The sequence below is a fragment of the Octopus bimaculoides genome, chromosome 6 (genome assembly GCF_046866305.1).
Source record: "Octopus bimaculoides isolate indiv1 chromosome 6, ASM4686630v1, whole genome shotgun sequence".
Lineage (NCBI taxonomy): Eukaryota > Metazoa > Mollusca > Cephalopoda > Octopoda > Octopodidae > Octopus > Octopus bimaculoides.
In genome coordinates this window covers 74,264,697-74,282,241 of record NC_142933.1, presented here as the reverse complement: position 1 = coordinate 74,282,241, position 17,545 = coordinate 74,264,697, and the positions used below count along the sequence as shown (strand labels likewise).

Sequence of the window (17,545 nt, the reverse complement as noted above, 5' to 3'; positions counted from 1 at the left end):
TCTGGTTTGTCTCAGCTGTTAGTGAGTTAAAGTTGAACAAGTTTCTTTCCTGAGTTGACACAAGTTCACCTTATTTAAGTCGTCCTCAAAACAAGGTCTTCTACAATGATATTAAAAATTACGGCAAAATTTATGAATATTCTGTTGGTGAATGGAGACTGTTCAATCAATATGATCAGAACAGAAATTTTAGAGAAATAGTCAGCTGGAAAAAAGAGTGATTGATGAAATGCCGTAAAAACCCATGTAATTTACGTACTTTTTTTCGCGGGTGCGTAAATTACATGAATAGATCGTTTCCAGAAAGTTTTAGAAATTTATTTGTTGAAAAATGACGTACAAATATAAACATTCATACGGGAAGTTGATTAATTTAATGTCAGAATAGGTTTTCACAGAAAAAAATATAATGAAGTTGACTTTTATTTATGCCGAACGGTATAATGCTTACTTTTTCTGTATAAATTTACTAAAACCATTAAATAGTTAACTACTTTTTGAAGTTTGACGTTCATGCTGGTAATCACGGTCCGGGCCATATTTTACATTGCTCGGAGTTTCTACCTATCGCAATGGAGCCCAGCAGTTTCCTTAAATAAATCAGTTTTTCTCTGCTTAAGAAGTCTATCTTGCGTTTGCCTCCAGGAAGCTATTGTTCGCTTTCTGCGTGTTAGGACTTTGAAATTCATCACTACCGATATCGTCTCTACAGCTCTTACTGCATCTAACGCCAATGACAATATCATAATTCATCCTTGCGCATGTAAACTCACTAAGTGAATATGACTTAGTGTTCCTACAGAAACCTTCATTTTACCTTATACGATGTTTAATGTCGTTTCACAATCATGTTGAATTATGCACCAGTCTTATGTTCTCTTCATAGAATACTTGTAATGTATGTATTATCAGTTCTTTTGGTATAGTAGATTTTTGCTATTCTTGTTTATGTCTCCTCACAGACATGTATATTCTAATAAATCGCTTCTTAAATTTTGCACCTCTCTTGTTCTATAAACACTGAGTTAAACTTGCAAAACTGTTTATTTTCTCCTTTCGATTTTTAATGTTTATTTTAGCGGGTTACCAAACTATCAGTTTGGTCTCCCGGCTAAAACAGTAATAACAATTTTTAAAGTTTGCTTGACATTTTATAAGTGTGAAAGGGATTAAAATTTCGATACTCCGTATGAAAGGTTCCGACAAGAATAGGCAGAAAATCAGAGCTTGAGACAAGAAGACACTTTCAACCAATCAGAATTCTGTTTACATAATCAGTTTGATTGGTTACCTTCCTCTGTCAGTTGAGTAAAGTGTCATCCAAGCTGATGTTTATTGGTAATTAAACTTATTTTGCAACACTTGTGAGTATTTATCAACCTTGTTTTTGTTGATAAGAATTATCGACAACTTTTCTCCTGATCCTGATTTGAGAAGACATACAGAAGTATGCTAAAGATTGGACTTAATCTCTTGTAGGCAAGAAATGTAAAACAAAGTTTATCATAAACAACTCAAACACTTCGTAATTCAATAGTTTTCAGTATGATACCTGTTAAACAGAAATTATTTTTATTTAATGAAAATTTTATAAAATCTTATCATAAGTAAGTGAAATTATGCTAAATACAACTAAATGGAAAACCTTTTCCCCCTGGCCATGTCAGCAATTCTGAAAACTTTTGGGTGCGAATTTTACACGAGTTGAAGCTTTTTTTTTAACAACTTTTATCCTGAAAATCACCTGCGTAAATTACACAGGTGTGCAAATTACATGGGTTCTTATGGTAATCAATTTTCTTATAATGATGAAGTTGGAACTGAAAAATATTCTCACTAGCTGGTGAAGGCATCTTTTATTCATTCTACAATGTTTCCTATCAAAGCTGGCAGACAAACTATAATTTTTTATCACTAGATATAAAACCAATTTCCATATAGAAGACAATAAATATTCTACCCAGTATACTATTTGTCCTTATTTATGGACCTGTTCGAGGAAAGACACTCATTATGGCAATGAATTTAACTGGGACCATAATAAATATATTAAATAAAATATTAGCTTTATTTTATACTCAATACAAAGACCATATACTTTTGAATTCAGTCTAAAGTCCCTATACTTTTAGGATAAATTTCAAATATAACAGTAGGATATCTAATGTAATATTCATGTTTTTTTTTCTAGTGTATACTAGTGTGCACTGCAAGGAAAATGAACTAACATCACTTGACAATCAAAACTACCTTATAGTTTTGACTTGCCTGCAGTTTACCTTGTTTTCTAAGAGTTGCACATTTTAAACCAGAAAGAAATTCTGATCTATAAGAAATTGTTCCCACTGTAGATTTAAGTGGTGTTGTTACTGCTGCAATTTTTATACTGTTTTCCTGCTGTGTTGTTAAAATTATTCCATTTCACATACAACTGATGAATGTAGAGATGTCATATTTTTATGATTCCTGCCTTTAAAAGTCTTGTTATTGCTTGTACAGTCTTATTTGTTTCATGTTAACAAATATGTTATTTCTATATTCTTTTTGCTATAAATGCAGACACTTATTGCAACACAGAGAGTAGGTGCATGATAACGGTATCCGACAGAGACAGCAGAAAATTAAATTGCCGGTATGTATTTTAATTTTTGTTGATTTTATAAGGTATTTCACATGAAACTTGCTAATATAGGTAAACATTTATGAGAATAAAATCCTCATTGCTGCACAATTCCAGTTTGCTCAGATAGTGCAGCTGCAATAGCAACCTTTAATGGCATTTGCTTTAAATACTCAGAACACCAGCTAAATTTTATTCAAAGCATACCACAAAAGTGAAATTGTGTGTTGTTTTCAATCATTTCTTTAAGTTTAACTTCAATAAAAGGGAGATCAGCATCTATAGCTCCTTCAAATCTGCTTGTACTGGATAATCAGGAAATTTAGAGGTGAGTTTAGTAAGGTTAATGTAAAACTTAGACTTTCAAATGTTAGTAGCAGTAGGGAAAATTTTAAGAGAGAGAGAGAGAGAGAGAGAGAGAGAGAGAGAGAGAGAGAGAGAGAGAGAGAGATTCCATTACATGCTCAAATAAAGTGTACAATTTTAATAGCTTAATTAACACAAAAGTTAATTAATTTAGTGGTAGTTGAGTGGTATTGCTAGGTTAAAAAATAGAAACTGAGGTCAAACAAGACTAAAGGAAAAATAGAGAAATTTGTGATAGTAGTAACATTGAAAACAAAGACAAGGTAAAAATGATAGCTTTGGATTAAGAGATGTTTCAAAGCATGTCCTCCAGGTCCTGATTAAGTAGGAAACAATATCAAAATGAAACAAAGTTAGTAGAGTTGAGTGAGGCATTTGAATTTAGTTATTTTGGTAAATCTGCCATATATTTAATGAAGGTCCAGAAATGGCACAATTTGAACAAACAAGGAATTCCTAGGGGAGTTGCAACTTTTGCATGGTTTGTTGTGAGTTATATGTTAGATACTGTAGTCTGTTAAACTGATGAGCAGCAGATGTAGATAGCAGAGATGTTTAACTCTTTTGTTACCTTATTTCTGTTGAAATACATAACCTTTGTTTGGAATTTTTTTTTAAATAATGAAGAATTTTGTAAAATGATTTTGTCATTGAAAATAAAAAAAGAGAGAATATAGAAAGCTTCTGAAATATAAAGGTTTTATAAAACCTTTATATTTCATGCACAAAGGCCCATCTTCAGAAAAAAACAGTCTAGGAAATATCCAGTTATGCAGTTTCTGTTAATCCATTCAATTCCCTTAACGTTATTTAGCGACAGCAGCCACTCTCCAAACATAAGTGTAACTGATGCTCCACTACTACTGCTGCTACACAACACATGGGGATTTGAATGGGTTAACGGAGTTTGCATAATTGGACATTTCCCAGACTGTTTTTTCCTGAAGATGGGCTTTTGCACCTGAAATATAAAGGTTTTATAAAACTTTCTGCATTGTCAAAAACTTTCCTATTTTCTCTCTTTTTACTTTCTGCAATATTACAATGCTTCAAGCAAACTGCAACACTCTTATAACTTTGTCATTATGTTAACTGGTGTTGGGAATATAAATTAACACAAAATTTTGATGAGAGGTTTCAATTTATATAATTTCAGAACACAAAATTTGTAACATAAAACCAAGTGCAGTTTACACTACATCATATCATTAATATTAAAATCTTGGTTAGTAATCTATAATATAATCTGCTGATATGGTCTACTGACACAAATATATCAACAATATAATGAAATATACACAAACTATGGAATGGAGTTGAAGACATCATCTTTTGTAGACATAACACTTTTTGCTGATATCTAAATATTTTGATTTTAGTGTACTACACACATACACACACACTTATGTATGTGCACATGTGCATATATATATATATATATATATATATATATATATATATATATATATATATAATGTTTGCTGCCACTTCAACTTGGCTGTTCCGTATGTAATTATGTTACTACCATTTTGATTCCGGAGGACGTCTCCTCCAGCTGGTTAATGACACATCCTGTGTCCGATACTTTGCTTATATATATATATATATATATATATATATATATATATATATATATATATATATATATATATATATATATATTTATATAATGGGCTTGCACACAGTTTCTGTCACAAGGCATTGGATTGATTGGGACTATAGTAGTAGAAGACACTTATCCAAGATACTGCACAGTGTGACTGACCCTGAAAACTAGTAGTTGCAAAGCAAGCTTCTTAACTACACACACACACACACACACACACACACACACACACACACACACAGACACACACACAGACACACACACACACACACACACACGCACACATCTATACATAACTATCATGCTATTATATACTTATTCGTCTATGTCTACCCTGATTACAAAGTTCATCATCTGCTCGTTCTCTATTGAATTTGTCATTGTACTCTGATTATTCCAATACCTATCCTACTTCATTTGATACAGGTTTGATACAGATTTACAATGAAGAACCCAAAACTTCTGGAGTCGTTTCAGGATTGTTTCTCTTATGGTATAGAGCTCTGCTGATAGCCAAGTAGCTAGAAATGCATTAACTGTTCTGCCAGAGGGCACCATGGAATGTCTGTTGGTATTTTTAACTATTATTGCTCAAGGTGAAAGACAATAAAGTTATGGGATACAAATTAAATGGATATTGAATAAGAGACATTTACATATATGGTCAACCATTTGGATTACAATGGATGTGGAGAATAGTTAGGAACAGCAGTTACTTAAGCGTTTAAAGTTACTGATTCATAGTTTTTAAAAAAGAGAATGAATTTTCAGCTGGCAAAATATTTTGTTAAAATTGCACAAGCTGGTTAGTGGTACTTCGTAAAGTGCTACTACAATTTGCTACTAACAATGGTAAATGCTTTGATATAAGTATTAGGACCAACTGTGTCAAGTAGCTTTATTGTTCGATTACATCCGACATCTATCCACCAACAACTGAAGTCTCCAAATCAAAGTGATCTGTTCATTTTCTAAATAAACTGTTTCTATGTTCATATTTGCTATCAACTCATTTCAGTTAAGTAAAAAGTGATTATCTATATAAATATTTTAGAAGCTGACCAGAACTATATTTTATCGATCAGTAGCTGCAATAATTGTTTACTTTTGGTTAACAAATCTAGCTTTTACTATGTTACAGTGGAATATCAGTTGGCATTAAGTGTTTGGAGAATGCTAAATGTCCTGTATCACAGTATATCCATGATGCTTATGCTTATTATGGGTGTGGTAAGTATTTCCTTTTTCATTTTAATTTTATTATTTCTCCACAAAAATGTTGTTTAAAAAATGTAAACATATTTAATGTTCAATTCTAATTTTCCTATCTTTGGAAAGACCTAAAATTATGATCCAAATAAATCACTAATACCGGTTTCAAATTGTGGCACAAAGCTAGCAATTTCAGGGAGGGTTTAAGTCAATTACACTGACCTCAGTGCTCAACTGGTACTTATTTTATCAACCCTGAAAAAATAAATGGTAAAGTTGACCTCAGGAGGATTTGAATTCAGAACGTAAAAACGGGTAAAATATCACTAAGCATTTTGCTCACCTTGTTAATGATTCTGTCAGCTCACTGCCCTAAATATGTTACTAATATTATCAGAAAGTAGAAGGCAGCAAGCTGGCAGAATCCTTAACATGCTGGGCAAAATGCTTAGTGGTATTTTGTCCGTCTTTACATTCTGAGTTTAAATACTGCCGAGGTTGACCTTGCCTTTTACTCTTTCAGGATCAATAAAATAAGTACCAGTTGAGCACTGGGGGTCGATGTAATCGATTTATCCCTTCCCTGAAATTGCTGGTTTTGTGCCAAAATTTGAAACCAATACTGACAGGAAGTACAAGGAGACAAGTTGGTAGAATTGTTATCATGCCAGGCAAAATGCTTAGCTGCATTTCATTCATCTTGAATGTTCTAAGTTCAAATTCTGCCTTGGTTGACATTTCCTTTCATCCTTGTGTGTGTGTTTGTGTGTGTGTGTGTGTGTGTGTGTGTGTGTGTGTGCATGTGTGTGTGTGTGTGTGTGTGTGTGTGTGTGTGTGTGTGTGTGTGTGTGTGTGTGTGTGTGTGTGTGTGAAGAGCCGCCGATACTGCTAAGAGCATTATACGTGCAAAACGAATGGTCCCCCTATGACCAGCTATAACTTTTAACTTCCTAAGAATTATTTAGAATTACAAACAAATGGACTAAACGGAAAATACACTCATAGAATGTCACTAAATCGTCATAGTCCAGAGAATCATAACCATTTCACGTGTTGAAATTGTTATGATTCTTTGAACGATAATTGATGAGGATTTAGCGACATTCTGTGTATTTTCCGTTTGTTCTGTTTGTACTTGTATATAATTTCTGAACATATTATTTCCTGTAACACCACGCAAGTTCCTATTTTGTAACCATTCTGTACACACACGCACACACACACACATGCTTCTGTCATGTGAGAAACCACATCATGTATATAAACGCCAATTAAAAAACGGTATGAACTTTTTCCCAGCCCAATTTTTATATGTATGACAAAGTTAAACTATGCACTTGCTCACCCCCCCCCCCCCCCCACACACGTAAGGTTTAACATATTTAAACGTTAATTATTGGTTATGGACAAATATTCAGCAACTGAACAGCTGAAAAATGTTAAAATAATCTTGTTATTTGTATTGTTCAATACATGTAATATTTTTTTCTGTTGCAGGTTCCAGTTGCAATGGTAATGTAGAAGCTGAGTGTATAGCTATATTAAAAGAGCCACTAAACAGCACAAGGGAAGAGCAATGCGGGTAAATATAGAAACGTATCCTTCAACCATATCTTCCAAAAGACGTTCAATATAACTTATATAACTTAGAAAAGCAACATTCAGAAAAGGATTGGCATGATGTCTAGTTTTTTCTATGCTACTTTTAATATAATACGTTATATCTTAATATTTATGGAGTATGGATCATATGAACTAATGTGGTTTTGTAGAACTACTGGAAGTCTTTACCTTTATATTGTGCATACGTCCTTAATTTATATTTGTAGCTCAATGAAAGGTAATCAGTTACGCAATTGATTACTTAAGAGTGAAATGTCTTGACCAAGGGCTAAACTGTTATATTCAGGGAATAGATTTGTGTTTTATTCTTTCTAGTTTCGAAGTTTGTGTAAGAGAATGAAGGACAGGAAACTTTCATTGTTAGTATTTGAACCAAATCATCTGAAGTATCGAACAAGATAATGTAAAGTATATAGTAAGAATCTGTACATCATCCCGCAAATTTCAAACGCAATTTACCTTTGATAATAGATATTACTACTGTTATTTAAGTGCCCTTAAGGCGGTGAGCTGGCAGAATCGTTAAGACGTCGGGAAAATGCTTAGCGGCATTTCACTCGTCTTTATGTTCTGAGTTCAAATTCCGTGGAGGTTGACTTCACCTTTCATCCTTTCTGGGTCGATAAAATCCACACGTTGATGGAATGACATCATCAGTTTTTAAATTCCAATTTTATAATAGGCGAAAAGAAAAAGACAGAAAAAAGATAGAAAAAAGAGGAAAGAAAAAAGAAGAATATTTAATCAAACAGTTTTGTATAAATTTGATGATATTCTCCTGTCAGTTTATTCATTCCTGCAGGGCGTGATGTTAATAACCCGCAAACATATTTCTCCTCATGCATTCCGAGAAGTGAAAATGAAGCAGATTCAGAATATTTTCTGAGAATATGCACTTTCAAGTCTTTTTCAAAACTGTAGTCGTTTGAAACGAAATGTCCAGCAAGTTCTGTCGAACTACTGTTATTGTTCCTGACGTCGAATCTGTGCCCATCAAATCTGTTTAATTGTTCTGTTGTACAACCAACATAAATCAAGTTGTATTTCGTGCATTCTGCCGCGTACACCAAATGGGAATCTCTACATGTCTGTATAAATCATAACATTTCTGTTATGATTCCTGATGGTATTCACTTGACTCAGTGAACAGGGCTTACCTCTCTTGCGGCTGGTTTTCAAGGTACAGCGTGCAGATACACCAATGTTCGTTTTCTTGCAGTCAGAAATAGAGGTCAATAATTCTCTTATGTTCTTATTCCGTCTAAAGGCTACAATAGGCGGCTGAGGAAATATCTGTTTGCAAAGAGGATATTTTTTCGCCACATGCTGGTAACTTTCCTGCAACACTTTTGAAATGCCAGCGAAATGTCGGTGCCAGTTAATCACTAAAGGAATTCTGTCATCTATTGTATTGCGTTTCCTAAAATTATGCGTGAAGGTTTGACTATCTTTGCTAATCTTAGCTATTTTATTTGCTATTCCCTTTAATTGTGATTCACTGTAACTACGTTTGACATAATTATGTGCAAAAGCATTTGCATGTTTCCAGTAATCTCCTATGTCAGTACAAATCCTCAAAAATTGGGATTTCGAATTTGACTGAATAACATGATGTTGATGATCAGAGCGGTGGTGGAGATAATTTTTTTTTGCCTGTGTGGACGCTGGTTGCTCTTGTTCACACTTTAAATTTAAATTTCTATAATTCTGAATATTTATCACCTCTTATTTTGAACTTGACAAAGACAGACTTACTGTCGAAATATCGTTCAACCAATAAAATATCTATTACTAGCAGTATAGCCCGGCGTTGCCCGGGATTAAGTTACGACTATTAAGCTAATCAAGCGATTTGCTTCAAACCAAACTAAATTACACCGACGTCAAATTTGAGCGAAATCCATTGAAATTCGTAAACGTTTGGCTGAAAAATGGGTTGCTGACAATTTGATTGGGAAATCCCATAAGGAATCGGTTTATCGATTTTTCCACTCATCGATTTTTTTTCTGGAGAACTTAAAGCATTCAAAGATCTCATGAGTCCTAAGTAACGTTGGCATCAAGTTTGAACAAAATACGTCAAAATTGGTAAAAGTTATAGTTGAAAATGGGGTGTAGCCAATTTTAGTGGAGAATCCTATAAGGAATCGGTTTATCAATTTTTCATCCTGATGAAGGGAATTGCTTTTTGAATTTTTTGGTATATTTTTTGTTAATTCTCTTGTTTACACTTTTTTATGTAATCCCCTGCCGCATCATCTTGTCAATCCTTGTGGTTAATAAAGAAAGCATTATTTTAGCAAAGAGCCGTAGAGTGACAGAATCGATTGAGCGTCGAAAAAATTGTTCTTGCGGTAATTGTTCTGGATCTTTATCTTCCCACTTCAAATTCCGCCGAAGTAAACATTACCTTTCGTACCCCCGGGGTCGATAAAATGAAGTAACAGTTAAGTTCTTGGGTTGATTGTTTTAACTAACCCCTCCTCTCAAAACTACAGGCTTTGCGTCTAAATCAAAAACCATTATCATAAAAAGAAAGCAGTGGCATATTGGCTGAATCCTTAGCGCGCCGGGAAAATGCTTTGCAGTATTTCTTTCAACTCTTTACATTCTGAATTCAAATCCTACTTTTACTACTATTACTCGAGCTGGCAGAATGGTTACCAAGTCGGAAAAGTTCAAATTTTGCTGAGGTCGACTTTGTTTTCATCCTTCCAGAGTCGAGAAAATAAGTACTAGTTAAGTACTGGGGTTGGTATACCCGATTATGTCCCTCCACCGAAAATTGCTGGTCATGTGCCAAAATTTGAAACCATTAAGTTGGCGAGGCTGCAGAATCTTTAGCGCTCCAGACAAAATGCTTAGCATTATTTCTTCCGGCTCTGTTTTCAAATGCTATAATAATAATAATAATAGTGTTTGATAATAATAATTTTTTAAGGCGATGAACTGGCAGAAATCGTTAGCACGGCGGAGAAAATGCTTAGCAGCATTTCGTCCGTCTTTACGTTCCGAGTTCAAATTCCGCCGAGGTCAACTTTGCCTTTCATCCTCTCGGGGTCGATAAGTTAAGTAGCAGTTGAGTACTGGGATCGACGTAATCAATTTAACCATTCCACTACCAAAGAAAAAGAATTCAGGCCCTGTGCCTTTAGTAGAAAGGATTATTATTATAATCATCATGGTGATTAATTTAAGAATCAGAGAAATGTTCAACAAAATACCTTACGATATTTAATTATGTCTATTAATTGTTTCTAAATTGGAATAGCATCAAGCTTGAATTTGCTGTTTTCCTACAGGGGTTGATGTAAAATACGTTGCAGTTAAGTACTCGGAGTAACTTGAATTCACTTGGACCATATCCTAGTAAATAGCGCTACTCATTTGTTGGCTTATATTTATTGACGAGTAAAAATATAGATTCTTTTAACCCTTTACCTGTCCAAAGCATTTGTTTTCAGACTTTTAGTCAGCCCTTGTTTCATATGTTCTGAGAAGTATAAAGCTTTCCATTCATAAGTCCAAATTACTCTGGTGGTTGAATAAAATTGGGGATGTGTATGATACATGGATGTTCAGATGCCAGGGAAATATTTTCTGTGTATCACTTGTATTAATAATTTACAGGATAGGCAAAGGTTTATTCACAGGAGCACGAGGAAAACATTGTGAATAGTGTCAACTTACATGTTTTACTGCGTATTATATCGATTCAACAATATTTTTTTTATCTCTTCCTAGATATTTTAGAGAAAAACGTGGATGTTATGACAAAGCCAAGTGTGAGAGGAATGATCAATATATGAATCTTCTGGAATGTAGTGGTAAGCAGCCCTTTACTTATTGTTAGGCACAACTAAGGCAATTATTAGTTTGGCTAATGCGGAAATAAGGTGAATTAAAGTGTAATGTATGGAAAATTGCCCCACTTTAAATCTTCGGATGTCAAACATGGCAGATTTGTTTTAGGCCACTATTCAATGATTAATAATGCCAGATCTAAATATTTTCAGTCTGAATTTTGGTATTGTAATACACATTTATGTCTACTATCAGAATGTTATTGATTTAATTACCTGAAATTGTTGTTCAGCCTTTTAATTTGAATGTCCATAAAATCAATACCAGACACAACTAGGAGCTGAATTTCTCAGGATTGACTAAGTTCAAAGACCACGTCACTCAGGAAAAGTTTCAGGCAATTTGAGAGACCACCTTTCAAGTCTGATTCACAGTTATCTGGACTGTTCCATGGTTAAAATTTGAATATTTATTCATTTATGTAGAAATGACTGATTCTAACTCTATTCACATGAAACTATTTTGTTATGGAAGTTCATTCTCTATGTCATACTTATATCCTTAATTCCTGCGTCTCCCCCACGTATAATAGCTTTACGTTATTGGGTTCATAAAATTTTAATCATGTCTTGATTTTGATTTGTTTTCTTGTTTTTGCGAGAATTTTGATCTGGAACTGAGTTGAAACAACGATGTCATGTTTGAAAAGAGTCACAATTAATAAAACCTCATCAGCTTTGGTTTATCTATCATTCAGTTCGTTTTACAAAGCAGTTGTTTGTTTATGACATCAAAAATAATTTCCCCTCCACCAACCTATAACCTATTCAATGGATGTACATTTTTAAATGCTTGATTTTTAATTTTTACTGATGCTACATCTCATTAGCATAAGCAAACAACAAAGGCTTTCGAAGAAAAAAAAAAGTGAAATATAGACAAACAACATCTAGTGACCAAGTATTCAGATTTTATTAGATACTAGTGGGACCCGTGAATATTTCACGAAATTAATAGTAAACGTGTTGGGTTGTTCCTGAAAACTTTATCCAAAATACCTGAAAGCGTAGCTTGTGTTGTATCTGTATCAAAAGATAATCGCTCATCTGCTAATCATTTGAAAAGTGAAGGGAATCGGAATACGTTGATTACTTAATGCACTTTATATATTCACTTTATATACTTTATGCACAATTTTATAGACTTAATACACAGCACTCTTCCTCTTTCTCTCTCACTCCTCGACTTACCATTTTTGCCTCTCCTTTTTCTTTCGCTCTTCGCCTTTCCCTTCAACTAATCACGTGAAAGCGTTACAGATGGACTAAATAATAGAGGGAAAAACTTGGTTAAAAAAATTAAACATTTTACTCCGCTGTCCCTCCCCCTATATCCCCTCCCCTTCAACTAATCCCGGAAGCGTTACGGACGGGCTAAGATGTTACTGCCTTAAAGAAAAAAAATCAGAATTGAGTTAATGTTCATATGTACTTTTTCTTTTGTAGGCGCTGCAGGTCGGAATACAATGTTCGCTAATATAATTTCGGTTTTATTAGCGGTTCAGATGCTAGAGAAATATATTTCTCTTTCCTAAACACCAATATAATTTATAACTAAGAGAGTTATATATACAGGCATATAAATATATATACATATATATATATATATATATATATATATATATATATATATATATATATATATATAGCATATATTGTTACACTTAACGCGTCACTTTCGCGTAACTATAATTATAAACAATTAACTTTTACTTAACCCTTATTTCATCGATTGTTACAAGCTTCAACTGCAAACTTACCTTTTCGACGTTACTCGTATTTTCTGAAAATATCTTTCACATTCTTTAACATGTTTTGATATGAAATAAATTTAATAATACATATGAACAACCCTTCAGCCTCTGCTAGAAACGTTTTAACCTATTGATTAAATGAATATTTGCTGCTAAAATTGTTTGAACATTAATCGAATTAGCACTTAGCACTTAGGATGGCATCATGTTAATATTCAACATGTACAACAGGCGATTTAGAATTAAGAAAATAAATTCATTGCTATCTTGTTCAAACTGGAGGAAAAAGTTCTACACCAACTACTTTATGGATCTTCAGAAGATGATCAGTATTTTTACATTGAACTATACACGGAATGTTTCCAATCCAATCATTCAAAGATCCTGGATCATTTTCTCTAAATGTGTTTTCACATGTAAGAAATAATAAAAACATGTTATAAATTATTCGTTCTTTGTTGGTCACAAGGGCCACACACAAAATAAAGAATAGTGTGGGTTTACTTTAAAAAAAACGTGTAAACAATAATACAATAAAATTGTAAACAATAAAATTCCATATTAGTGGTGTGTCACCCAGGAGCGACTAAAGAATCCCACAGTTCCCGACTCATCCTACTCACCAGGGGTGTCATGGTGAGTGCTCCTCTGCCCTTCCTAAATTTCAGCCTACAAGTATATGCTTCATGTGGGTCGATTTCCTCGGGCCATTCGCGCTACATTCACATAGCTTTCAACAAATTTAAAGGGAGACAGTACGGCCTCTTAAATCACATTTTCTTTTCCAAGTGGAGCCTGAAAAAGTTGATGGGCGCTTGAGCAAAGTGGAAAGTGCCTGTTTTCAGCTCTTTCAGTCACTTCCACCACACAACCACTTTCACCATAGTTACCAGAGAAAAACTGTTGGCCTTTCCTGATCAAAAGAAGGCGGTGGATCAAAGGAAGGTGATCTTCACGATGGAGTTGGCTGATAATCGGATCCGTTCTACATGTGACAGCAGGTGTTCAATATAACTCCACAAATCAACAATGCTCGAACACAGTATAAGTGTGTGCAGGCTTGTTTTGTCGTTCTAAGCTTATTTCGTACAAGCGTGGCTTACAGCAATACCATGTCTGCAGTATTTATCTCAAACCGGCAATGTTCTCTCCTGTAGCAATCCTAAGCCAGACATTTTTAGAAGTTATTCATGGGCCCTGGCCCGAATGTTCTCCGGAAAAGACCAGCCAATTGATTTCCAATGACACCTAGGATTTTTCCGAGAATGTCGCCTCTTTTGCTCGCCACTAAGCCCTTGCAGAACGTCCACCGACCATATTGCCCTACAAGCAGAGGATTATGAGTGCACCCAAGTTGCCAGGTGCTCTACATTGGTCTGCATCTTTGTCAAAGTGATGAGCTACCGAAAAGCAAGTTTCACAAATGGTGACCTTAACTGTTCACCGTCAAAGAAACGCTAGAGATGTTGCAGCCTTAGTGCAAGCCAGCGCATCATTAGCCAGTACATGCCCAGTCCTCAACTCAGCGGATGCTGACCACAAATGGACCGTCATCCTTTGACCAGATTAACTTTTCTTTTGCAACCTGTGGACTTACAATATATATATTGTTTTCGATATCAAGCAAAACGGCCGCTACTACCTAGCAGATATCTCTTTCTGATGGCAGATAGACCACCTTTATTTATACTATTCTCCAGTCGAAAATGAGTTTTTCACTCATTAGGAGTGTTACATAATGCCTCCTCTTTTCTTCGCTAGTTGGAAATCTCACCCCATTCGTATCAAATAATTCCCTCGAGCGACAATATTTTGGTGACCCCAGATTTGTCTAAGACGCTTTTCTATTTCGTTTCTTACTTCCACTCCAATACACTTATATACTTTTTGTGCGGGACGCTAAAGAATACTGTTTTTTCCAACACTTGTTAGGAAATATTGGCATTTTTCAAATCTTGCGGTGGTAGCGAAATTAATCCCTGCATTCGAAATATGTTTGCGAAACAGTTAACTACTGGTTTGCTAGCCACGGCATTGTTGTTATTAATGGCGTTAATGTTAATGCTACTCAACTCAACCACCAGTTTGGTAAGTATCCTCTCTTCATCTTCTCTCTCAATTTACAGGTGTATTCTCAGAGCGGGCTGTTCACTTGGACCGTTCTTACCACTCTTACCCACCGTTCAACAGATTTGCTGGAAGGTAGCTCTTCCTCTCAACCCTCACTTCGCTTTTCAAGAAAAGCTTCAAAAAGATGAGAGCTTGGCCAAAGCAGAAGTTTTCTATCTTCAGCCCTTTCATCCGGTCCACCACATAACCTCTTTCGTTCACCAGACTGATAAAAACCCCGTGTCCTTCCCGGTTGAAGGAAGGTGGTACGACATTCTTCACAATGGACTCAGCTGATAGTAAGATTGATCCAACACGCAACAACAGATGTTCGACATAATCCTACAAGTCTCTGTCACTGGACGAGTGCGTGCAGAACAGTTTCGTCAGTTTGTGTGCTTCTCGGCAGATCACACTTCTATGATTAGGATTTATCGCGAACAGACAATGCTCACCGATAGCACTGCTAGACTAGAAATTTCAGGAAGTTATACATGGGTGGTGGCCTGAAAGTTTCCTGGAATAGACCAATCTATTGAATCTTGCCGACATTGAATCTTCCCGAGAACGTCGTCGCTCTTGCCCGCAAATAAATCTCCACAGAACATGAAGGAAAACTTTTGCCTACCGCACCGACAAACTAGCAGAGGATTGTGAGCAACTGTCTGCTAGATTTCTGTTTACTTCTTTGTTCGAAAAAGCTATCATCTAGTTGCTTTTTAATTGCTAGCAAAACAACTGTATTTCGATATGTTACTACAATATGCTGATATCTCCTTCGGTCATGACTGACCATGGGATTGCACCTAGGAAGTTACCTTCCCAGGCACAAGTCTGGGCAAGGTTGTTTATGGAAGACCATCAGTTGCCCATGCATACCAACCTCCCCTCTCCACGCAACCAATGTTATCCAAGGGAAAGGCAAAGGCCAATACAGCTTGGCACCTGTGACGTCGCAACTCATTTCTACAGCTGAGTGAACTGGAGCAACGTGAAATAAAGAGTCTTGCTCAAGAACACAACACGCAGCCCGGTCCGGGATTCGAACTCACAACTTCGCGATCATAAGCTCGACGCCCTAACCACTGAGCCATGCACCTTCACTACAATATACTACTAAGTATATTATAGGTTTATTAGGTCACTGCTATATACTGCCATGTGTCAACAGTGCTATAACTTCATTATAAAGCTATCGCTATAAATTTTTTTATAGGGCTTAGAGCCAGCACTGCAAGTTACGACGTTTCGTAAGCAAATACAACTATGTAAACAATGCTATCGAAGATAAAAAGAATAGGTAATTGGTGTTTGTGAATATTTCAAGAATTATTGTCATTTCATTATCCCCCTATCAACTATCTCCGATCACATTGCTTAAATACCCATTAAGTTCAGCAACGCAGCGTTGTTTGGCAGTATAATTGGACAACTCAATTTGCATATTAAACACGATCCTGGCAATTGGTACGAATATTTAATTGCTGGAAAGGCAACAGCACTTCCTTATGCTATCACAATATTAAATTTAGTACATTATTGGCTTATTAAGTCAATACTATATCCTAGCATTTGTAAAATGGTGTCCTAGCTTCAATACACGGTTATGAATAAATTTATAGAAATGAATGTACTTGCATTAATTGAGATGAGTGTACTTGCATGACTTGTCACTGGCTGTTCCTACCCCTATCTAGAAAAATGTTGGTCGAACTAATTTATGGAGAAAAGAGGCTCTAGAACACATACAGAAATTGTCGCTTAAAATATGTTACGTGAAACGTGCTTGGACTTTCAATCTAATTGCCGTGCTACATTTGGATCTAATCTTTCTCATTCGCAGAATGAGTCTCACTTAATTTTACTCAGATTGCTTTCAATTTAGGTGTATTGATGTAACTCTGAATATTGATCACGACCAACCAATTACTTTATCTTGTAAACTAAAGAATCTGATGTTATTTGAAATCAAAGTTGGAAAATTTGGGTAATTTTAGCCAATCAACAGACAGCGTCACATTAGCAGCTTGTTACCGCACGCTGTGTTGTGGTTCACCATTGTCTGTGCCGCTGTTGTCTATGTTGATTTTTCACACAAAAGTATATTTTCACATATTTTTCATTTCATATATTTTTGGGACTCATTGACTCAGATAGCTGGATTTATGATTTCTCTAGGTTAATTTTATTCATAAAAATTTAAATTAGGAGTATTTCTTAAACCATTAGCTTCACATTTCAATAGCTTAACTGAAATTTAGCTCACGTAGCAGGAACTGAGAGGATATCGTGGAACAGAGAAACTGTGGTTGATACAGATAATATGATATTATTTTTGAATTCTGCATGCAAAAACATATAAGATACAGGTCTTCTTTTCCTTGGGACAAAC

General features: G+C 35.1%; 1 protein-coding gene across 1 annotated transcript in view; it reads left to right on the top strand.

Annotated features, from left to right (window-relative positions):
- The window catches only part of LOC106871163 (uncharacterized), a 48,224-nt gene extending 34,731 nt beyond the window's left edge, over nucleotides 1–13,493 (top strand). The window contains exons 10-14 of the mRNA XM_089354041.1: nucleotides 2,560–2,632; nucleotides 5,734–5,822; nucleotides 7,302–7,386; nucleotides 11,172–11,254; nucleotides 12,737–13,493. Coding sequence (XP_089210167.1) covers nucleotides 2,560–2,632; nucleotides 5,734–5,822; nucleotides 7,302–7,386; nucleotides 11,172–11,254; nucleotides 12,737–12,825 — 419 coding nt within the window. The 3' untranslated portion in view covers nucleotides 12,826–13,493. The remainder of the gene's footprint in view (nucleotides 1–2,559; nucleotides 2,633–5,733; nucleotides 5,823–7,301; nucleotides 7,387–11,171; nucleotides 11,255–12,736) is intronic.
- The last annotated feature ends 4,052 nt before the right edge of the window (nucleotides 13,494–17,545 follow it).